The 23,195-nt window shown below is 37.9% G+C and overlaps 5 protein-coding genes across 12 annotated transcripts; 3 read left to right on the forward strand and 2 right to left on the reverse strand.

Annotated features, from left to right (window-relative positions):
• Nucleotides 1-818: 818 nt before the first annotated feature.
• Rpl5 (ribosomal protein L5) lies at nucleotides 819-3,849 on the forward strand. Its single transcript, XM_077411181.1, has 6 exons — nucleotides 819-970; nucleotides 1,597-1,782; nucleotides 2,065-2,199; nucleotides 2,420-2,622; nucleotides 3,147-3,324; nucleotides 3,578-3,849. Exons 1-6 carry the CDS (start codon nucleotides 968-970, stop codon nucleotides 3,764-3,766), a joined length of 894 nt encoding a protein of 297 aa, XP_077267307.1. The 5' UTR covers nucleotides 819-967; the 3' UTR covers nucleotides 3,767-3,849.
• On the reverse strand, nucleotides 3,848-7,803 carry LOC143900154 (mitochondrial-processing peptidase subunit alpha). The gene is made up of 12 exons (XM_077411170.1): nucleotides 7,667-7,803; nucleotides 7,243-7,496; nucleotides 6,942-7,021; nucleotides 6,551-6,736; nucleotides 6,379-6,471; nucleotides 6,102-6,274; nucleotides 5,771-5,882; nucleotides 5,482-5,690; nucleotides 5,170-5,335; nucleotides 4,777-4,909; nucleotides 4,561-4,695; nucleotides 3,848-4,135 (listed from the first exon to the last, which is right to left on the reverse strand). The coding sequence occupies exons 1-12, from the start codon at nucleotides 7,714-7,716 to the stop codon at nucleotides 4,074-4,076; spliced, it is 1,653 nt and encodes a 550-aa protein (XP_077267296.1). The 5' UTR covers nucleotides 7,717-7,803; the 3' UTR covers nucleotides 3,848-4,073.
• Nucleotides 7,799-13,164, forward strand: P115 (general vesicular transport factor p115). The gene is made up of 13 exons (XM_077411155.1): nucleotides 7,799-7,935; nucleotides 8,373-8,833; nucleotides 9,020-9,248; nucleotides 9,314-9,570; nucleotides 9,657-9,858; nucleotides 9,940-10,091; nucleotides 10,172-10,362; nucleotides 10,462-10,634; nucleotides 10,751-11,178; nucleotides 11,488-11,668; nucleotides 11,764-11,951; nucleotides 12,028-12,408; nucleotides 12,470-13,164. Exons 2-13 carry the CDS (start codon nucleotides 8,756-8,758, stop codon nucleotides 12,530-12,532), a joined length of 2,523 nt encoding a protein of 840 aa, XP_077267281.1. The 5' UTR covers nucleotides 7,799-7,935; nucleotides 8,373-8,755; the 3' UTR covers nucleotides 12,533-13,164.
• On the reverse strand, nucleotides 13,023-18,100 carry Nd-75 (NADH dehydrogenase (ubiquinone) 75 kDa subunit). Of its 2 annotated transcripts, none has more exons than XM_077411159.1 (12): nucleotides 17,967-18,100; nucleotides 17,536-17,706; nucleotides 16,444-16,551; nucleotides 15,999-16,364; nucleotides 15,266-15,487; nucleotides 15,037-15,172; nucleotides 14,585-14,937; nucleotides 14,328-14,513; nucleotides 14,068-14,257; nucleotides 13,755-13,930; nucleotides 13,523-13,657; nucleotides 13,023-13,449 (listed from the first exon to the last, which is right to left on the reverse strand). In XM_077411159.1, exons 2-12 carry the CDS (start codon nucleotides 17,692-17,694, stop codon nucleotides 13,297-13,299), a joined length of 2,184 nt encoding a protein of 727 aa, XP_077267285.1. In that variant the 5' UTR covers nucleotides 17,695-17,706; nucleotides 17,967-18,100; the 3' UTR covers nucleotides 13,023-13,296. The 2 variants fall into 2 exon arrangements, with proteins under 2 accessions (XP_077267285.1, XP_077267284.1); XM_077411158.1 differs by having other exon boundaries at nucleotides 17,536-17,711.
• Ampkalpha (AMP-activated protein kinase alpha subunit) lies at nucleotides 18,056-23,061 on the forward strand. 7 transcript variants are annotated; one of them, XM_077411164.1, is made up of 11 exons: nucleotides 18,056-18,170; nucleotides 18,595-18,855; nucleotides 19,982-20,094; nucleotides 20,187-20,328; nucleotides 20,572-20,810; nucleotides 20,886-21,092; nucleotides 21,197-21,302; nucleotides 21,391-21,725; nucleotides 21,875-22,038; nucleotides 22,118-22,277; nucleotides 22,376-23,061. In XM_077411164.1, exons 2-11 carry the CDS (start codon nucleotides 18,647-18,649, stop codon nucleotides 22,465-22,467), a joined length of 1,767 nt encoding a protein of 588 aa, XP_077267290.1. In that variant the 5' UTR covers nucleotides 18,056-18,170; nucleotides 18,595-18,646; the 3' UTR covers nucleotides 22,468-23,061. The 7 variants fall into 7 exon arrangements, with proteins under 7 accessions (XP_077267290.1, XP_077267289.1, XP_077267295.1 ...); XM_077411168.1 differs by lacking the exon at nucleotides 18,056-18,170 and adding an exon at nucleotides 19,007-19,183 and having other exon boundaries at nucleotides 18,691-18,918; XM_077411167.1 differs by lacking the exon at nucleotides 18,056-18,170 and adding an exon at nucleotides 19,013-19,183 and having other exon boundaries at nucleotides 18,691-18,918.
• Nucleotides 23,062-23,195: the final 134 nt, after the last annotated feature.

The following is a 23,195-nucleotide window of genomic DNA, read 5'->3' on the forward strand; positions in this document are numbered from 1 at the left end:
AATCTGTATAATCCTACACAACTGTATACACTACAGATAATAAAATATGTATAAATAATGAACAAACGAAAAATCACAAAAGTAAGCTGCAACAAACGCATATTTTTTAGAGATTAATTTTTATTGCAAAGGAAAAAGAAAATTGCTTTTTGAATTGCAAGAAGCAACTTTTTTTTTATTTTATATTATTAAAAGCGATATTAATGTAATTAATTATGTAATCTCATGGAAATTTATTTTTGAAACAGGCCTCTGGCACTCGCCTATTATGCCTCAACAACACTTTTCGAAACACAACTGATGTGTGTTAAAATACATTCTGGGTGATTCTGCAATTTGGAATTTATTGTGAATAATGAGTGTGTCAGGTAGGCAGAACGAAATAATGTTTTTGTTGTTTTTTAATGCTTATAATTGAAAGAGATGTAAAAAATACAACATATTTCTTAATTTATATAATGGACAGGATCGAGATATATAAAATGGCACAGTGATGTACGCAAATATAAATATATATATTTTTTGTATATTTTATGGAAAAAGATAATCCAAATTCTATTCTATATATACATAATTTATAAAATAAAAATATATATATTTATATTTTATATCTCTTTTTTTTCTGCACGGCAAGCGCAATTTGTGCCAATTCGACCAATCGCTCTATCATCATCGGACGCGTTCAGCCAGACACAAGACACAACTGGTTCAAGTTCGCCTTATCAACACTCTGCGTTGATTGGTTGGTTCTAAAAGTAAGAGCCAATCATGTTCGACTGCTGAACGCGACCATTGGCGTCCGTCAGCTTCGATTGTCGCTAGTATCGCCATAGTTGCCGAGTTGCCCTTCTATTTCCATTCCATCTTCCATCGATTTTATCGTCCGCCATCTTCCTTGATTTTTCCGCAGCGTTCTTTTCCGTACGGTCCGTCGTGGCGATTACGTTTTTCGCGTAATTCTAACACAATGGTGAGTCAATTCTTTCCAATATGATGTTTATTTGATAAAATAAACCATAATACGCAGTAATGATTTATTGAGAACCAACGAAAAAGCGAGATGCTTATTTTCCAGAAGGATTTAATTGCCGCGTGGCTAGGACATATTTCTGTAGAGAAACCGACACGTTTCGCCCGTATAGTTTTAACACTATTTGCCTCTTTTGAAAGCACGCATTCTGTTTTAAAAAGCTATCTGTCGTTTTCCGTTATGCGAAAGAAATAAGGAAATATTTATACGTAACAAGATGGGTTATGAATATTCCTGATATATACTTGGCCGTGCTCCAAAATCCACTCTCGTTAACTAAAATGCTATAGTGTACATGACGTAAACTATAGATTTTAGTTATCCAGAGTGAATTTTGGAGAGCAGCCCTTCATTTTAATTTAGTTATACCGCAAATTATATATGCTTACTTGTTAGAAAGAGATAAATGGAGAATAAATTTTCCATGATGAAAGCTTCAGCTCACTTTGATACAGAAATGAAATGAAATTTTTAACCCTGTTGACCCTATCTGAATATGGTAGAGAAGTAACTAAAAACTCCGCAACTCTACGCTCTTGTTCTAATCCGTGCATGCTCCCTCATAGGGTTTCGTCAAAGTGGTCAAGAATAAGCAGTACTTCAAGCGGTACCAAGTTAAGTTCAAGAGGCGCCGCGAAGGAAAGACTGATTACTATGCTCGTAAGCGATTGACTATTCAGGACAAGAACAAGTACAATACACCTAAGTACAGGTTGATCGTACGTTTGTCCAACAAGGATATTACATGCCAGGTAATTTGATTGATATACTTAGGGTGCTTACGGAGAGGCCCTCGGGGGTTAGGTTTTGGTATAGTGCACGTAACAAATGGTATACCAAATTCTGACTCCGAGCGAACTCCGAGCGCTTCTTCGTAAGCACCCTTAAATTCTGTCACAGTTTAGCAAAGACTCGACTGGTTAGGAATATTGCCATTTTAACTAAAATTGTTATACAATATATATTAAATTTATGTTAAGGATAATAATTATGGTACTTAATAACGCATATATATTGCGTATATGTTTCTCAAGGTTGCCTATTCGAGAATTGAAGGAGACAGGATCGTATGTGCTGCTTACAGCCATGAACTTCCCAAATATGGAATTAAAGTTGGTCTTACCAATTATGCGTCTGCTTACTGCACCGGCTTGCTCTTGGCTAGAAGGGTAAGTCGTCTCTTCTCTACTTTTTTTTTTATAAATATATGTTTAATATGTGATACATTGCTACATGATGACACGCTCAGCTCGCTTTGATTTCTATGAAGAAAACACGATTGTTCCCTGTTATGCAAAACCTGATTAGCAAAAATTATTAAATATTTGTACCAAATGATGTTCAGAGATCAACCATTACAATCAAACGTGTGAAATTTGTTTTTGATAGCTTCTTAAGAAGCTGGGATTGGATACCTTATACGTGGGTACTACAGATGTGACTGGTGACGAGTACAATGTCGAGGAATTGGATGATGGCCCAGGTGCCTTCAGATGTTACCTGGACACGGGATTAATGCGCACCACAACGGGCGCTCGAGTTTTTGGCGCCATGAAAGGCGCGGTTGACGGTGGTCTCAATATCCCTCATAGGTAATAAAAAGATACAATTGTATCTTAATATAATTTTAATTGTATCAGTTTAATAATTTAAGCTTTAAACATATTTTTGTTGTCATAAATATCATCTTTTCTTTTTGCTTTTGTTTTAAATATGTCTAATATGTGATACGTCGCTAACATGATGACACATACTCAGCTCGCTTTGATGTTTCTATGAAGAAAACACGATTGTTCCCTGTTATGTATCCTGATTAGCATGTATCGTAAAGAAATGAAATGAAATGAAATAAATATAAGTTAATCTCAATCAGATCAATTTTGTACGATTGCTTGATAAAACAAATACACGTAGTAGTTTATGATTTCATGATATACGTACATTGTTTAAGTTTTAAAACTTGCTTTTGTCTTTATGGTTTGATGATTTTTTCTTGTAAATTTTATATAAAAAACAAAATAGGATTAGTATCTCAATATTGATTCTAAAAATTTGTAATTTATCATGTTATATAATTTTAGCTGCGTTTCAGTTATCGAGTTGTTTTGTTTTACAGTACCAAGAGATTCCCTGGTTATGATGGCGAATCGAAGACGTTCAACGCAGATGTGCACCGACAGCACATATTCGGCCAACATGTCGCGAACTACATGAGACTGCTGGAAGAGGAGGATGATGAAGCTTTCAAGAGGCAGTTCTCCCAATATATCAAGCTTGGCATCTCTGCGAACGATGTAAGCGACTACGATGCAATTCTGAATGTATATCTATATGATTTCAATATACATACGTCCAATTTAAAATTGCTACTTAGATTATTCAAGTCTACGTAGCGTCGCGATTGGACAACAGCAATCTTCATTGGTTGTTGATTGTAAATGCATACATTTAACGCATTTATTAAAATAAACCTGTGTTACATACATACGCTATTATGTAGACAAACATTGAGATAACATACAAAAAAAAATTTGTTACTTTTAACAGATCGAGAACATATACAAGAAGGCCCATGAAGCCATCCGGGCCAATCCGGAGCATACGAAGGTCACGAGAGAGAAGCCACCAATTAAAAAGAGATGGAACCGTGCGAAATTGTCATTGTCCGAGAGGAAAAATCGTGTGGCCCAGAAGAAGGCCTCCTTCCTCAAGACCTTGGAGGAAGCGGAGGTGTAACCGTTCTTCATTCTGGATTATTACGATGTGTACACAGATTCATGTGTATAAATCAACCAAGAATAAAGAAAACTCGATATATATGTATAGTGAATCTATTAATCATATTAGCGTATATAATTTATACAAATAAAATTTATTTTTAATAAGTTATCACCAAGATACAAGTTAACCTAATCAGAAATTTGATTAATCTAGACTCTAATTTTGTTGTTTATCAAAATTCAAGTCGTTTTTACGTGCATCTGATTTTGCTGTAGAAATCCAATATCGAACGCCATAGTTTGTGCGTGGTTAATCTCTAGGCTCAATCTTGTGTATCTTGCATTACGCTTCTGATTAATGGCACAGCTTTTACTTTCTCTCGTGCTATTGAACGACGAACGAATTATTTCTCTCTAATTTATTAACTTTACCCTCTTGAATCGTATATATACAAAATCTAGTATAATATTATACATGAGGAGCGTTTTGCATATTGTATATTATATATTAAAATCTTCGACATTTAATACTATTTCTTCTAATATTACAATTTTCAATAGCCTCGTTATAATGTTAGAAAATTCAGTTATTTTAGTGATCAGAATTTTTGTTCGACAGCGGAAACACGATGCATCTCGTATCATATTTTTGGGATTCAACTCTATTTGAGATCGAACGTTCGGTGTTACATTAATGTATAACTGGATATGGACAACTGACATTTATTTAGGATGAGAAGATAGTTCGAATATCTTAGAGAATTTTTTAACGAAAAAGTGACAGTCTGCTGCGAGAACCTGGTAACCGACCTTGTGCATCAAGCAAGCCGTTTTGAATGTCCGCCATGGAAGGTACAGCCTTTACTTCGCCACGTGCTGCCAAGCAAGGTGGTGATTTTAATAAACGTTGCGCTACTCGATTGATGTCATCCTTAGATATTCCATCTGCAAGCATCGTGTTTTTTTATAAATGTTATGGAAGAACCGGATTTTTGTTATTAAATTGCAAAGAGCTTTGCAGCTTACTAATAGCTTGCATGAAGTATTCAGGCCGTTTTCTGGTGCCAGTCGCTAGGACCTGTCTACCAATGTCTTCGAATACAACGGGCCGTTGTTCCAAATTCATAAGCAGCATCGACTGCAATTGCTTCTTTGCTCTCTATACAAAGAATAAGATTTTCCAAGATGTAATCATCGATTAAGACAATAATTTAGTAAAAATCAGATTTTAATTTGTACAATTCTTAAAATTTTTTAATTTTCTAACGTGATTCTGGCTATGATAACACACACACACCCACACACACACACACACACACACACACACACACACACACATATATATATATATATATATATATATATATATATAAACACGATGTAGTATTAATAACTGGTTCAGAAATGTAAAAATCATACCGCTAATTCGTTATCCGAAATTCCGCCCGTCATGGCGACCATCTCGCGCACAATTACTTCTACCATATCCTTCACATGGGACGGCGTGCATGAGGCGTGAATACAAAATAAACCAGTGTCTGCATAAGCGTGGTTGTATGCGGTTGCACTGTATAACCAATGATACCTACAACATACAACTTTCTCGATATAGTATTCTCGATTAAAACCCTCAATGCAAGTATGACATATAAATCTATTATAAATATGAACTACAAATTTATTCATTTTTTCTGAACATTAATTATTACAATAAAGCATAAAACGTATTACCTATTCAACACATTGGTGTACAAACGCGTGTACATGCCTTTTCCAGGACCGCCCGCGCTAAAACTGCCACCGCCTCCCATCATCATATTTAATACGCACATAGCAACAAAATCTGGATCTTGATGAGAGCAGCCTTCTAAACCTATAACAACGTGTGATAATTCGGGTAAGCCACTGGGTCCCGCATAAATCGGCACATTGCATTCTTCCTGTTAAAGATGTAAGCAGGTCTTTTATCTTTTAATTCCGCAATAAAGGCAAATGTACTTTATCGTGTAGATGACCATACCAAAACATATCCTCCAGTATATTGCGCGACCGACATATCGACAGTATTTGCGTTATTTGGCAGAATAAGATCAGGTTGTTCCTCCCAGATAGGTTTTTGATCTACAAAATACCTACAAAACATCAAAGATAATATTTTATTATTACATGAACAGAAAGATTTAAAAAATGTTTGTAACGTTACATTATAATATCGTAAAGTAATGCTAGAATATGCTTAACTTATATTAAAAAGTTATTATTCTACAAAATTATTTATAAATTACTTAAATACTTGTGAATTTATGTATAAAATTACTCGTCACCATCTGTGAAAAATTTATGGCTATTACTTAGTAACGGCGTGGACCAGGTCGTCATGTTCAACACCAACTCCAGCAACTACTATTCTATTCGGCACATAATGATGCTTGAGATATGTGTGTAAAATTTTCCTATCAATCCTTTCGATATTCTTTTCTGGACAGATCTTGGGCAAACCTAATGTATTTTGCCTATACGCAGCCTACCGATATAATATCCACATGTAATTATGTCTTTTTTCCTTCGCAATAAGAATACACTCGTAATTCTGCTAGGATATATCCAGAACCATTAGTTTCAACTCACAGCATGAATCATGTCCATCAATATAGGCTCTTGTTCTGGCCTAGTATGCAAAGATTCCAGTTCGAAGTGCACCGTTTGTCTGGAAATTTGTACCTAGAAACGATTTATAATTTAATTAAATGACAAGATATGGACAATGATTTCTCGTAGAACCATTACACATCATACATACCTCCTCTTCTGTAATTTGAGGCCTTAAGACAATATCACCTAGAACTTGAGTAACTATATCTAACCCGCGACGTTCAGCCGATGCTGCGTAGACAAATGTGTCGCGAGACGCTTGACAATCGCATATACCGCCATGCTTTTCTAGCGCTAGCATTATCTTATCTTTGCTGTCGAATGTGTTTGTAGACTGTAACGAGTAATATAACATAGTTTTGCACACATTTGTGAGAATTGAGAATTAAAATTAAGAAAGATTATTAATCATAAGACACGAAGTATCTATTAATAAATTCAAAATTATTGAACGGACCATGCCAGCTACAAGTATAGGTCAACAATCTTCGATGCTCATATGAAGATATTACCAGTAATACTTAATAAAGGAATCTTACACTAAATGCTAACTTTTCAAGAAAGTGCGAGATGCCGCTGGGATATGCCACTTCATATCGAGGACCCGAGTCAATGAGGACTGAAAATTAAAATAATAATATAACAATCTGCATACAAATCTATCAGTGTGTGGCCTAGTTTGCACCGATCTCTTGATACGCGTATCAAATAGTATATTTGAATTGATCAGCCAATAAACAAACTAATTTACAAGTTATTTACCATTTAATACGCGTATCGAGTGATCGATGTAAATTAGGCCAACGGTTGCATACAATAACGAAATTGTGCTCAACTCACCACCTATAGTGCAAAATTGTCCAAATCTATTTTCAGACGCGACTTTCAAGCCATTTGGTAGGACTGTGATCTGCGTCGTTTGATGCTCCTCTTTCGCGGTCGAGTAAACAGCTTTCGGCAAATTCGGAATGGGTTCTGACAACGGTGGAAATGACGTAACGGTCTTCCTCTGATTCTCCTTCAAATCAGGGGGTATTCTCTGGGAGGAGAAGTTACACCTTTGCCAGGTATTGAAATATCGCGAGCGGGTAGAACTGAAAGATAAAAGACAAACAAATGTGATAACGAACTTTCCATCGAATCGACGTGTAAAATGTATTGAATTCCTTTCTTTTCTCTTCCTTTAGAACGAATAAGATGAAGGTTATACAAGTCCACGACTTAAGTTTCGCGAGATGATTTGACGTCACGTTGTCGCAGTCACCTTTTCTTAATCGTAACGATCAACGGCTTTCGCAACATCCTCGAAAACATCTTGTCAACTCGGGAAGATTTGTAGCATACAGATGTAATTCCAGGCGAACCGCCGCCGCCGGAGGCTGTACAGAGACGCACTCGAGATGTACTATGTACTCTACGACTCTACGATCCACAACGCGGAAATGTCAAGGGAAAAAATGTGACAGCGAATCTCAATCGAGTCTGCGTTTCTCACACAACGGATTCGCGAGTGAGAATACTTGAGCACGTTCGGTAACGATACATATCATAATACGTGATATATTTAGATATGTATATATATCTAAAATTTCAGCTTTGCGAAATATTAGGTTAGATTACGCATGCGGTTCATTATAGATACGCCCCGACTTGTTCTTTTCAGCTGTTGGTGCATGAAAACAATTGAATCGGCTTCATTTCCAAATGTATAAATTACGAACATAAAAAAAATACAAATATATAAATAATAATAAAATAATAATAAATTTTTATTACTGTAAATGTGCTATATTAGTTACAATACAAATTATTGCATTATAAACATTAAATTAAAACATTAATAATAATTACTATCGCTGTATTAATTGCGACGTAAATTATCTGATATTAGATCAGCTTCGCGTTGTATTTTCTGCATCTCTAAAAACGAGCCAAGTAAACAATTAAGATAATTGGAGATTAAAATATAGGTATATATAATTGGAGGGAAAAAGAAGCGAGATCCGAAATGCAAAAGATTTCGACTGTGAGGAACAAACTTATATCGACGGCCAATCACACTTCGTCCGAGACGTCGAGTCAGCATGGCGAAGCCAATCCAGGTTCGTCGTTTCGTTCCTTCAGCTTCAGCTACACCTCAGTATATAGCTACACCGTGCCTTTTTTCTCGTCCCCCCATCCCCCACCGCAACAACCGGGTCCAACGTGTCCGTGGTGTTTATGGGAGGAGCCTGTGCGGATTGTGCGGAAGCGGCATTGAGACACCTCTTGGATTTAAAATGTCGACGTGTGACGTGTAGTTTACACTGACAGGCGGTGGAAAGAAATCTCGCCGAGAGAGAGACAGAGAGAAATGGAGTATTTTAAAAGCAGCCTGAAATCCGTCTTGGGGACCGCTCCCGCCGGTACGCAGCCGACGGGTGCCGATACGGTGAGTGGGAACCGATGAATATATTTCATGTTTTCACGCGCCGACGGAAGGTTACTTCCCTATGTTTTGGACGAACGTCGTAAGCGCCTTCGCCGCTGGGATTACGTCGCCGCTAATTATCCGATAAAGCTTCCTGGCCGACGGACTTAAATTACAGGTAGCTCTTGCAATATTTTTCTGACACAGGTGGAGAAACTGGTGGACAGACTGCAGTCTTCTACTCTGCTCGACGACAGAAGAGATGCCTGCCGTGCGCTCAAGGCGTTTTCGCGCACGTATCGCGTGGAGGTGGGTGCTCAGGGAATGGACGCGCTCAGGCAGGTGCTGGAGATGGACAGGACGGATTGCGAGATAATTGGCTTGGCCTTGGATACTCTGTGCAATATAACGTACCCTGAAACGTTCGACGAAGAAGGTATAAGACTGAGTTATTTCTTTGGCACAATCAATTTTACGTCTGATTGCCACGCGTTATTTCAGTCGAAAAACACGGCTCCAAGAACCAAATAGGGGAACAGTTTACAGAAATATTCATCAAGCACTCGGACAGTGTTGGTTTGGTGCTGACGTTTCTCGAGGAGTTTGACTTTCGCGTCAGGTGGCCGGCGCTAAAGCTACTGACGCATTTGCTGGCGAATAGATCTAAAGATATTCAGGAAATAATTCTGGTCAGCCCTATGGGTGTCTCTAAACTGATGGACTTGCTGAGTGACAGCAGAGAAGTTATACGCAACGATGTACGCTAAATTTATTATTTTTCAACAAACACTTCTGGAATAATAAGAGCTTTGCTTGTAATATGTTATTTATATTTGCTATATAGGTCTTGTTGCTGCTCGTTCAATTAACAAAAGGCAATGCTAACATACAAAAGATAGTGGCGTTTGAAAGTGCGTTTGATCGCATATTTGATGTTATTGAGCAAGAGGGCAACGCGGATGGTGGTATTGTTGTGGAAGATTGCCTCCTGCTGATGTTAAATCTTCTCAGGGGGAACGTCAGCAACCAAAACTTCTTTAAGGAAGGTAATGTGCTTGTCGTTGGATTTCTCTGACAACTTGTATAATTTTTGCCGTTCTGTAATATTTTTATATTGCAACGTACAGGTAGCTATATTCAGAAACTGACGCCAATGTTCCAAATTCCCAATGAAACGGAGGATAACAATCTTGGTGCGTGGAGTCCACAGAAGGTGTCCAATGTTCACTGCATGGTGCGAGTTGTACGAGCGCTAGTAGCACCGAGTGCTCCTGCTCAGGTAGCTCGAAAATATTAACGCTGTATGGAATTTACGATATTTGTCTGTTGTTTAATTAATAACAATTGTTTCGCGTGAAGGTAGTCGCAGCTTGTCAACGAACTATGAGAGCGTGCGGATTATTGCAAGCGCTGTGCGATATATTGATGGCTAGCGGAGTGCCAGCAGATGTATTAACGGAGATCATTAATACTGTAGCGGAGGTAATAAGAGGGAATGCTAGTAATCAAGAATTTGTGGCGGGTGTCATGGCACCGAGCACTCCTCCAAGGTATACCGACGTATGCCGAGTACGCTTATTTTGTATCATACATGTGCCATATTATTCAGAAGATAAATGACTTGAAAATTACATACAAGTATATTATAGGCCGGCGATTGTCGTTCTATTAATGTCCATGGTGAACGAAAAACAACCGTTTGCTCTACGATGTTCAGTATTATATTGCATCCAATGCTTCCTGTATAAGAATGAAGTTGGGCAGACGCAGTTAATTCAGACTTTGTTACCGCAAGGCAACGAGGCACCGTCGATAACTACAGGTTTGCAAGCTTTTTTTTTGTTTTTATAAAATACAAAAGAACTCCAAATTCTAGACAAACGTTCCTGATTGAACTATGAAATAACGCAAGACTATTTCGCGTATATCTGTTGTTAGGACAGTTGTTGTGTGGCGGACTATTCTCTATAGATTCTCTGTCAAATTGGTTCTCCGCCGTGGCATTGTCGCACGCCTTGATCGAGAACATAAGTCAGAAGGAACAGCTTTTAAGAGTACTTCTCGCAACCAATATCGGGAAACCGCCAGTGACGCTTATGCAACAATGCGTTATGTTGTTGCAGCAGGGTAACAAAACGCAGTGTAAATTGGGCCTGCTGATTCTGCTTTGTCGATGGGCCTCGTACTGTCCGCTCGCGGTAAAATCGTTCCTGGCTATCGACTCTTCGGTAGCGTATCTAACAGCCCTTTTGTCGTCGCAAGAAAATAACGACGATTTACAAGAGACCTTGCTGCAGAGTATGTGCGCCTTACTTATCGGTATTTGCGTACACTTCAACGACGATAGCGTACCTACTTATACTAAGGTAAATACCGACTAATATTCGTGCCAATCTGGTATATAAAGTAACTAACGAGTGATTAATAACAATCGATCGATCGATCAATATCGGCTCTTGGATTTTGACTTGTTCTAAAGATTCGGTCTTTCTCTTTTATCTATTTTACGTGATGTAATTGTCAGCTACATACAAAAACCTTAACTGGAATGGCTAGATTTCTGTCAGGGTCGTCTACTCTTAACTTACGAATTTAAAAATTCGTACGTGGAATGAAGAATCGAATCCGTCGTTATCGTGTATCTCGGCAAATAAATTCTCTGTATTGTTTTACAGGAAAAAGTGTGCAATTTAATAGAGAATAGAATAGGTTTGGAAAAGTTTCAAGATGCGATCGGTGGTATTGTCAGGCACGAAATTTATTCTCGAACGTTAAAACATCCACAGCCGTCAGCTAAAAATCCGTCAGAACTTTTACTCGATCACGAGTTTTGCAGGTTGCTAAAAAGTTTGGAAGGTAATTTAGATACATTACAACAATTTACATTAATAAGGAAAATTAATACCGTCAGTTTATTTTAAATGCAAATGAGATTTTTTTCTTCTTTCTAGGTGTTATAATAAAATCGGTGATAGATGCTAATAATGAACATCAGAACAAGAATCAATTATCTGTGATGAACTTACCTGATAACACATTGGTTTCACAATACAAAGACCTTATTAGAGAGCAGGATACACAAATTCAAAGGTTAAATCAAGCTAATGATTTTCTTACAAAAGAAAAACAAGAACTTGAGGTAGTGAGCGATTTTCGTTTTGGAGAAAAACAAATTTATAGAATATATTTTTCAACAATTTTTAACGTTGTCGCAGGCACAAGTAAAAGAACTTCGATCGACTGTTAGTCATCTACGAGATCAAAATTTAGTCCTTCGAGCTGCGCAAGCCAACATAGGGGATGGAAAGGAGACAATTGCTTCTAGTAATAATCTAGATTTGGAAAAGGAATTGCAGACGTATAAAACGATGGTTGCAGATTTAGAAAATCGTTTAGCGGAATATACGCGTATAACGCAACAGCACGATGAGAAGAACAAAGAAAACAAGGAATCAGAATTGGAGTATCAATTGAAATTGAAGACGGATGAACTTGAGAAATTGAAGAAGGATCAAGAAGATCTTTTAGAACTCTTGACAGATCAAGATAGTAAAATTACACTGTATAAAGAAAGATTAATTGAATTAGGAGATAAGGTATGTTTTATAAAGCTTTTTTGTATAATATGTGATAAGTAAAATGTCTTTTTTTTTTTAGGTTGAATCTGATGAAAGTTCAGGCGAACTTGACACGGATGATCAACCAGAATCGAGCAACTAAGATGTTTTAATTGACGTTCTTCTGTCATCTAATTTAATGATAAATTAATAAGAGAATTCTTATGTTAACAAGCAAGTTTTCTTTTCTAGATTTTCTATTATAACATTTCATTTCATGTGTCATATAAATGATGCAAACATATATAAAATAGACTTGCAAATGTATATTTGCACATTTGCAAACGTGTACACAAATACATGCACACAGTTGTATAAACGGACATTTAGCCGTATTTTCAGAAATTAAAAATTAAAATGTATAAATTTGATATTTAACAGAGATATTTTAAGTAAACTGAATTATATCATTCTAATTCTGTGTAATTGTGTTCTAACTACATTTAGGTGTTTAGTAAGTTTGTAAAAAAATGATGCAATTAATTGAAAAGCAGATTACATGTGAACTGAAGAAATCATCGCCAGACATTCCTATATATGTTTAACGTAATTCGATGTCCAGTGCAGTCTTTAACAAAACGATAATTATAGAGTTATCCAACAAAAATGTATTTATTATATTTATTTTAAATAGCTTAACTAATCTACTAACGAATGTACAATTAATGGGACTGACAGGGACAACATTTGTAAATTCCCATTTTCAGCAGTTTAATATACAGAGCTCTATAAATACATGCTTCTCGATGCTTCTCTTTAACGTTCCTGTAAATTTTTTTGTCACTGGCTGTGGGATGTCATAATATCTAGCCAGTAATATCAAGTAACTAGCAGGTGAGAATTTTATCCAGTGGAACATTGGATGGCTTATACTGCACTTTGCCGTTGTTTCATGACCGCTTGAACACACTTCGCCATAGTTAAAGACGCTCGCGATACTACATCAGTCATGAAGAACTGATCTAACGTCTTATGTTTGATGTCCACAGGGTCTGATAAGAATGATCCTCCGGACTGTTGCTGTATATAACAAAATATATATTTGATATTGTTATCCTCGTATTTAAGAAGTTTGTCTAATTAAGATACAAACCTTGGCTATCTCCAAAGCTTGTGTAAAGAAATTAGCTGGTTCGACATCGCCATATCTGACCAGATGAGGCGCGACCTCTTCGAGCCTGGATCTTACGTCGTTTAGATTGTCATAGGGCAAAGTAATTCCAGCCATCTGTAACAATTTAATAAAAATATACAATTTTATGTCTCGATCAATTACTTAACGATCGGAATGTTTACACAAGATTTTGCTATGCGAATTTATTTACCTCGGAAAGAGCGCGAATGATTTTCCAATCTGGACGCGCTAAGCCAGGTGGTGTAAGTGCCGCGCACGTTTCTTGGGAGCGACCTTCAGTGTTAACGTAACTTGCGACTTTTTCGGTGTACGCTGCTCCAGCCAATACAACATCTGCAATGGCTGCTCCAGCATCACCGTGACTTCCTAGAATCACAAATGATGTTCGATGACATTAATTGACGATTTCATTAAAAATGATGGGTGTAACTTGATATTTAATGATAAATACGAGTACTATTAATTTGTTACGTATAATGTCCTTAGCATCGTTATATACATACCTATATAAATGATAAATGTGTTTGGGAAATCTTCCTTCGTAATATTTGCATCGTCAGCACCCAAAAGGAACAGAACTTTCGGTTGTCGCCCCTTGATCTCTTCTACGGTTGAGCCGTAGCCAATATCTAAGGCGGCGACTTGAGATGCATTTGTATGCAATATGTTCAAGATCTTCCAATCCTGGGGAGCCTGAAGCAAAGTATATAATTAATAAAATTTCCATAAGATTATTATACGACAGTCGTTGGCAGTAGCTCACTTTTGAGTTATCTCCTAAAGCCTTAGTTAATTCTTGCGTTTCGTAGAGAATCTTAGCTCCGTCCTTTCGAGTTAGCTGATCAGCGCCCAAGATAACAAGTGGCTTCTTAGCCTCTTTCAAAGTCGCACAGAACGGATGCGAGCCGTTTCGCAATTTCGTTATTATATCGAAAGACTCTCCCAAGTGCTAAAAAAGCTACATTTTGTAAAATACTCTATGTATTGTTATCGCAAAATAGATGAAAGTCGAAACGGTACCTCGTGTTCATATGTTAAGTCTACGTCCGGGCCAATAAGAGCAACCGTTTGTTCACCGTGTAGATAGCCCTTCCTGAGACGAGTGTTTATTAGTGGTGCTTCATATCTTGGATTTGTGCCGATTAATACTACAACGTCCGCATCTTCAACTGCGGCGATAGTGTTATTCAGAAGGTAGCTACTCCTGAGATCGATCCCCGAGCCGTCCTTCGGGAAGCATTGTTCCGTGGCTAGTCCCTCGCTGCCCAGTTTGTTCACTAAATCTTTCATAGCGATCAGGGCTTCCGCGTCCGTCAATTTTCCAGCAATCGCAGCGCACTTGTCCGCCGGCACATTCGCTAGAGATCTAGCAGCTAATCAGTATAAAAAACGTTACTGAACGATCTGATTACTAATGAGATATGACGAATCTATTAGATGCACACGCATAATAAATACTAATCAATTCTAACCAGCGATAAGTGCGTCCTCCCAATCCACAGCTTGCAATTTTCCATTGATCTTCATCATTGGCGTAATGAGTCTTTGCCTTTTGAGTCCATCGTACGAGAAACGAGCTTTGTCCGAAAGCCATTCCTCGTTCACCGCCTAGAAAAATTATGTCGTTAAATATTATAGTAATGTATAATAAAATCATGCTTTTTTTATATTATTCGCTGCAAGTATATTAAAAGTATTTACCTCATTCACTCTTGGTAGTATTCTCAGAACCTCTCCAGTTCTGTGAGAGATAACTATATTGCTACCAACGGCATCGTGAACGTCAATACTGTCAGTACGACGTGTCTCCCATGGACGAGCAACAAACGCGTACGGCTTGCTAGTTAGCGCACCCACTGGACAGAGGTCGATGATATTGCCAGACAATTCTGACAAGAACATTTTCTCGACGTATGTCCCCACCTTTAAAATCGTTATATAGCTACACAAATTTTTAAGAATAACGTCATTTAATAGAATATAAAGTATGTGATATAGGATATTTAAATCTTTCCAGAAACTAGAATCCTCGTTACAGTCTTTTACATGACATTAAAAGGAAATAATTAACGAGAGAAAGACTCTATTTTTAATCGACAACGTTTGGCTATCAGTGTCGCGACAATTCGACCATTGGTTTTGGTCGGATTAATCGTCAAGACGTTTCGACCATGGGTCTTGGTCTTTTCTAAATTGACAAAACCCACGGTCGAAACGTCTTGACGATTAATCCGACCAAAACCAATGGTCGAATTGTCACGACACTGATAGCCAAACGTTGTCGATTAAAAATAGAGTCTTTCTCGTTAATCACTTATTGGCAGAATAAACATATATTTTTTGTGAAATAATTAATCTTTTTTTTCCTAACCGAAAACCGAAATATGCAATAAGAATGATTATATTTCAAATACATGTGAAATATTAAATTTACCAGCATATCATTGCCACGACCCGTGGTTCCCAAGTCGTCAATACCAGCTATTTCCGAAGCGAATCGAATGCACCTTGTGCAATGTATGCAGCGTGTCATAACTGTCTTAATTAACGGCCCCATGTCCTTGTCCTCCACTGCTCTTTTTCCGGAGAAGTTAACGTCGACGAACCTACTCCTGTCGGTTCCGAAAGCCATACTTTGATCCTGCAAGTCGCACTCGCCGCCCTGATCGCAGATTGGGCAGTCCAACGGATGGTTAACCAACAGAAATTCCATAACACCCTCGCGGGCTTTCCGTGTCAGGTCGGAGTTGGTTTTCACTCTCCAACCTTTCATCACTGGCATAGCGCACGCAGCAACCGGCTATAAGATGGATTTAAAAGTACAGTCAATCAATTGTTGAGGCACCTTATCCTTTTGGCTGTCCCATTGTGTCACGTACCTTGACTTGCTTCTCTATTTCAACAAGACACATCCTGCAATTTCCAGCTACGGCAAGACGTTCGTGATAACAGAATCTTGGTATTTCAACTCCCACTTTGGCGGCGGCCTGAAAGAAAAATTTTCTCGCATAAATGTCATTATCCACTTTTAGCACAAGGTGCTTAAAAAAAAATGTCAACACTTATATGGAAGCAATTTTTTTAAAGAAACAGAACTGATAACTTGAAATATCATAGTAACAAATATATTTTGTCCTCAAAGAGTCTCCACTTGTTTGCAATTATCTTGTCTTCATAACGAAGCTTACTTGCTTAGCCGTCTTGATTTTATTATTATATTTTTACAAAAAGAATATCTTATCTCAGCTATAAAGAATAAAATACATCAAACACTGCAGAAGAAACCCATCGTTTTTATTAGCGCGTAATGCAAAAGGAGTATGCGTTAACATGGAAAAATATTATGATCTTCGGTAAATTTGACAACCGAGATAATTTCAAAAACTATTAAATACACTTTCTAACGTACACTTAATAACTATAACTATCTTTCCAATGAATTCTAGGTAAATTTCTTTCATAGAAATAACCGTCTATGCCGAGATCTTCCAATACTACTGAACCATCCCAAGCTTTCAACTTGTCTACGTTTATTTTTGCAAGTCTACGAATATAAGTATATTCATTTTGAGCTTTGTGCTAATAAAAATGACAGATGTCTTCTACGGTACGGTGTTTAATTCTCTTTATTCCGTCTCTTCTGTCTACTTGTTACAATATAACGGGTGTTCAATTTCCCTGTCAGCTTACGTGTATTTATATCACAGCCGTGCCTATCTTTCAATTTCTTTACGTTTATTTTTACAAGTCCACCAATACGTACTCATTAATTTTAAACTATGTGCTGATAAAAATGATAGAGGTCTCTTTTACAAGTACGGTGTTCAGTTTGCTCATTCCGTCCACTCATCACAATGTGATTTCCCAATCGTTAGCTTGTACATATATCTATATATGAGCTATGAAGATTTAGAAGACGAGCGAGGAAGGAAAGGACAAAGGACGACGTTGGAAAATACATTGACGCGAACCTGCAGGACCGTCGTTCCCGGTGGCACTTGCACAGGCTTGTCGTCGATGAAGACCTCGACCAGCTCCTGCTGCGACTTGCTGGACGTCGTGTGGAAACCGACGGCGCAGTGCCTTCCACCCGCCAGGCCGGTGGCCCGCGCGATCGGTAGTCTCAACATCTCCGCCACGGGCTGAGCTAGTCGGAACACCAGTTTATTATTATGTAATAAACAAACTTTGCCGCACGGTCAATGGCGAGTTAACCTAACTTGGACGACAGCTATAGGTAGAGCGAGACGTGTGTCTCCGTAAAAAAAGCGTTATCGCGACGACACCCTAGCGAGACATTTCGCGACGCGATCGTCGATTCGCCGAGCGTTAAGTACGCAACGTAAATCGCGGTTAAATAAAGTTACCCACAGCTGTCCGCGAGATATGTACTGGATATTACCTTCACTGGACGTCAGAAACACCCGACGACCCGCACTGAGCTCATGATGAGCAATGGCGACGAGTTTGATTTGTGAATTTTGTGATGGGACGCAGTTGCGTTGGTTACTTTCGCGTCACCGTGTATAGCCCCACGGTCTTGATCAATATGATTTTGCGCACCGTGGGCAGAGAATATACAATATATACGTTCCGATACCGATGAGTTAGTTAAATTTTTTCTTCTTTTACATTTTTCAAACTTCGCGTTTTACGCTCCGGCCTTTAATTGAATTTAAATTATCCACTTCTACTGGATGTAGGTTAACTTTAATCTCGGTTCAACTTAGGTACCTTTCATCTTCTTCTAGCTCTAAGAATTAGAAAAAGATAAAAAGAGTAAATTAAACCGAGATTAACATTTGATAGAAATAGATATGTATTATTCACTCCGATTAAAAAAAAAAAAGAAAAAAATTGAAAAAAATATCGACCATTATATATTTAATCATAAATCATCAAAGAAGACAATAAAAATTAAGATGCAACGTTGTATGTACATACAATACACCCCGCGCGACTATACTTGATAATTAAGTTAATTACCAGTTAATTATAAATCGGAGTAATCGAAATCATATGTCCAACAGTAATCACGTGGTCGCGAATGCGAGGTGGAGAGGAGCGAGGCGGAGGAAAAATATGGAGGTTCAGCGCGCAGTAGAAGAGAGAAGAGGTACGGAGAGGTTAGGGATCGTCAAGTCGAGTCAAGATTGCGGAGAGTTCGGTGGGGATTCGCGCAGCCTACGCGTCAAAGACGAGAATTCATTTTCCGACATTGAGAGTCCCCGGAGGATCGCGGAACTTCGCGCTTCCGTCTCGCGTCGAGTGTCCTCGAGATCAATTCCCGAGTAGGTCCCGTCACTCCCGTCTGGGTCCGTTGACCTACCCTCAACGACCCTCGGCTGTGAGCTGTGAGTGATTGCGAGACAAATAACTATTGAATTCTGCGATTAATTCGCCGAATATTCTTGCATTAGCTTTTTAAATTGTATACTCGAGTCGCAGGACACGAGGTTGATTCGATAAAAATTGACACCCTGCGTGATAAGAAGTCCATCCAGAGGCATGTAAATAAGCGTCAGGTGATTGGAAGTATTGGAATCGTTCCGTACCATCTTGACTGCGTGGTTCCGCGACACGTCCACGATTCGTTATTATTCCGTTGCAGCGTCGTGCGTAAGAAAGTTACTTTTGTTATGTAAACTCTGGGTGAAGTGTACATTTGTCACGCGTGACGAGCAATTTTCTTGGCTGGCATACTCCACTCCTTCAAAAGCGTTGCGCATAACTGGCTACAATAAAGAGCACGACAATTGACAATTTTTGGTCCACCTCTTTAGTCCTTCTATTGACCGATTCGAGTGGAGTATCTTGGCAGATTGTGGCATCAACCGTGTACTTGTATTGAGCTTCTGTTTCGTCGGTAAAACTTGCAGACAGATCTGACAGCAGTTTGCCAGCAGGAATCAAATAGAATTTGTCATTTTAATCATTTAAATGGAATATATCGCTTAAGTAGCTATGAAATGGCAGATTCTCCTCAGTTTTCACGGTCAACCTGCCGTCATATTCTGTCAATGGATTCTACTGGCATTTTGCCAGTAAAATTTGTAGTAGACGCTCCGCAAGAACTGTTTTCGACAGATTTGCCCATCCGAGGTTTTATCCTTATTTGAGAAACAGAATTCTCTAGCTCGGAATAATAAAACCGTAACTGTCTAAAATTCATTATGTTTGATATTCTCATCAGTTGTGCTACAATAATATTCGTGGGACGTACGAAGCGAAAGAACGTAGGGTGATTTTTCCAAAATCCTGAATTTTCAAGTGTCTTTGGAATGTTCAATAAATTGCTCGATGCACAACGGATCGTTCCCTTTAACTTATGAGTTAGCAGTTGTTGCAAAGTTATTTGAAGAATATAACATAACGTTGAGACCAATAATCAATTTTACTTGGTGAATTATATCGCAGCCCATTCGAGATGTCTGAAAAACCGCCGAGCAATCAACCGCAGCCCATTGTCAAGATAGGTCACTATACGTTGGGCCAGACTTTGGGCGTGGGTACATTTGGTAAAGTAAAAAGTACGTATATAACGCAAAGTCTTTCTTCATATAGTTTATATTATTACTCTACTCAAAATGCTTATATATGCTTTCTGTGATACCGTTCATAGTTGGGGAACATGTTTTAACGAAGCACAAAGTCGCCGTGAAGATTCTGAATCGTCAAAAAATCAAGAGTCTAGATGTCGTGGGTAAAATTCGCAGAGAGATACAAAATCTCAAGCTCTTCAGACATCCTCATATCATTAAGCTGTAAGTATTAATTAATCGTAGAACTTTAGTTCTGTTCATATATAGTAATTCGTATTTATGAGTGGTTTACATTTTAGAAATAATAAAATAAATTTTGGAGAATTTAATTTTGGGAAGGGAGGGAGAAGCTTATGGTTCGAACAAGACATTGATATACATACATGTTTATTTTCCATATTTGGCGTGTCTCCTTTTAAATAAATAGCTCGTATAATCCAAACAATGTATGTTTCACGTAAACAGATATCAGGTCATAAGTACGCCGACAGATATATTCATGATAATGGAATACGTCTCGGGAGGAGAGCTGTTCGATTATATCGTTAAGCACGGCAAGCTTAAGGAATACGAAGCGCGACGATTTTTCCAACAGATCATATCGGGCGTCGATTATTGTCACCGGCATATGATAGTACATCGTGATTTAAAGCCGGAAAATCTTCTGTTAGATCACAATCTTCATGTGAAAATTGCGGACTTCGGTACTTGGGATATAATTGGCATAAATCGACACGCCCGTTACATGTAGATGATAAAAATGTTCTACGAAAATGTAGGTCTGTCGAACATGATGATGGACGGCGAGTTCTTGCGTACCTCGTGCGGCTCACCGAATTACGCTGCGCCAGAAGTGATATCCGGTAAATTGTACGCCGGTCCCGAAGTCGATATTTGGTCATGCGGCGTTATATTGTACGCGCTACTCTGTGGTACCTTGCCGTTCGACGACGAGCACGTTCCTACTCTATTCCGCAAAATTAAATGTATGTTGTCCTCTTCAAGAAGAAACGCCAACTGACGCGCTGGATATTTTCTCAAACAGGCGTCTTGAGGGGCGGCAACTAATTAGAATTTTCTTTAATTTTAGCCGGTGTCTTTCCTATCCCAGAATACTTGAACAAGAGTGTTGTTAGTCTCTTATGCCACATGTTACAAGTGGATCCAATGAAGAGAGCGACCATTGAGGATATTAAGTATATTGAATGATACATTTTTTTTTCCAGAATATATTCGATTAACACTGCTGTCGTTATGCTTAACGCATATATTTTTCAATTTCAGAAAACACGAGTGGTTCCAAAAGGATTTACCGTCGTACTTGTTTCCCTCACCTGTCGAGCAAGATTCATCTGTTATCGATATAGATGCCGTGAACGAAGTGTGCGAGAAGTTTAATGTGAAAGAGCCGGAAGTGCATTCCGCGCTGTTGGGCGGCGATCCGCACGATCAACTGGCGATCGCCTATCACTTGATCATAGACAACAAGAGAATCGCGGATGAAGCCGCCAAGGCAGAATTAAAAGACTTTTATGTGGCGTCTAGCCCTCCGCCCGTAGCGTTCAGCCCAAACGAGACAAACAGCAGTCCACTGAGGCCTCATCCAGAAAGAATTGCACGTATGTAAAAAAAATATGAATGAAACAAATACGACCTATATTAATTCTTCCCCTGTGTGCTCCACCTAGGAATTAATCTGTAGAGATTATTAGAAAAATATCATAGCTGTCCTCTGTACGTGACCATATGTGTAATGATAATGTTACAGCATACCGCGAACGTCAAGGTTCGCAAGGTAGCGCACCTGCGCAGATGCAAGGCAATCGCGGTACGCCTGTGAAGAGAGCGAAATGGCACTTGGGAATCAGATCGCAATCCAAACCCAACGACATTATGAATGAAGTTTATCGTGCTATGAAGGCGCTTAATTTTGTAAGATTATTGAATTGCTAAAATCCTATATACCGTTTGATTGTTTAAACGTGACATCGCGCGGAATTGTCTCTTTCAGGAATGGAAAATCATAAACACATACAGCGTTAGAGTAAGACATCAAAACAACTTGACCGACAGATATAGCAAGATGTCTTTACAATTATATCAAGTCGACCATAAGAGTTATTTATTAGACTTCAAATCTTTGTCCAGCGAAGAAGAGGACATTGGACGAGGTAAATCAAGTCTTTTAATATATATCTAACTTACTGATTAAATACATAATTTATATATACGTATATAAAAAAAAAATATATATATATATATTTTTTAGATCCGACATTGCCGCCTCCGCAAGCAACGGGTCACCACACAATGGAATTTTTCGAAATGTGTGCAGCATTAATTACGCAATTAGCACGATAGCGTGCCTGCTTCTTTTTTAAAAGTTGCATTAAATCTTGTTATATATTGTGCTTTTAACATTGTATAGTTTGAAATAAATGCAGGTGTCGTAAAACACATTATATAAGTCTTGCCTCTTACAAATTAAATTTTTAATAAAGGCTATATTTTTCGAGCTTCGATTTATTTTTCAATTCTGAAAATGTGATCGTGTGAAAGCATGCATTTCTAACAACAATGTATAGTTGTAGAAATAAATGAACAGCGATATCTACATACGTAATCATTTATTATCGAGTGCTATAATTGAACGTTACATTATTACGATCTATTATAAATTACAACACAAATATATATTTGTCTAAATGATTATTAATCTTATCATTTATTATCGTATTTTATTTATGAAATCGGTTCACTATTAGAAAAACCAAAAAAATATGTGCATACGCTTATAGAAAAATATACATTACTATATCCATATTTAAATTTGTCTCACGTATATGTCATACATACGAATGAATTTGCTTTGACGAGTCGTGCATGTGAAAATGTGAATCCAAATAGTTTATATTATATCGTGATTTTGCTTTCTTATTGATGAAATAATAGAAGTTCCTCAAAAATTAATATACATAACAATCAAGTAACTATCGTGTGAAAATATACGTATGTAAATTACTTAAACATTTAAACATTTGTATGTTGATATCACTATATGCTGAAATTCATTTTAAGCACCATCTGTC

Source organism: Temnothorax americanus, unplaced genomic scaffold (assembly GCF_048541705.1).
Source record: "Temnothorax americanus isolate GAGA-0224 unplaced genomic scaffold, ASM4854170v1 Scaffold3, whole genome shotgun sequence".
Lineage (NCBI taxonomy): Eukaryota > Metazoa > Arthropoda > Insecta > Hymenoptera > Formicidae > Temnothorax > Temnothorax americanus.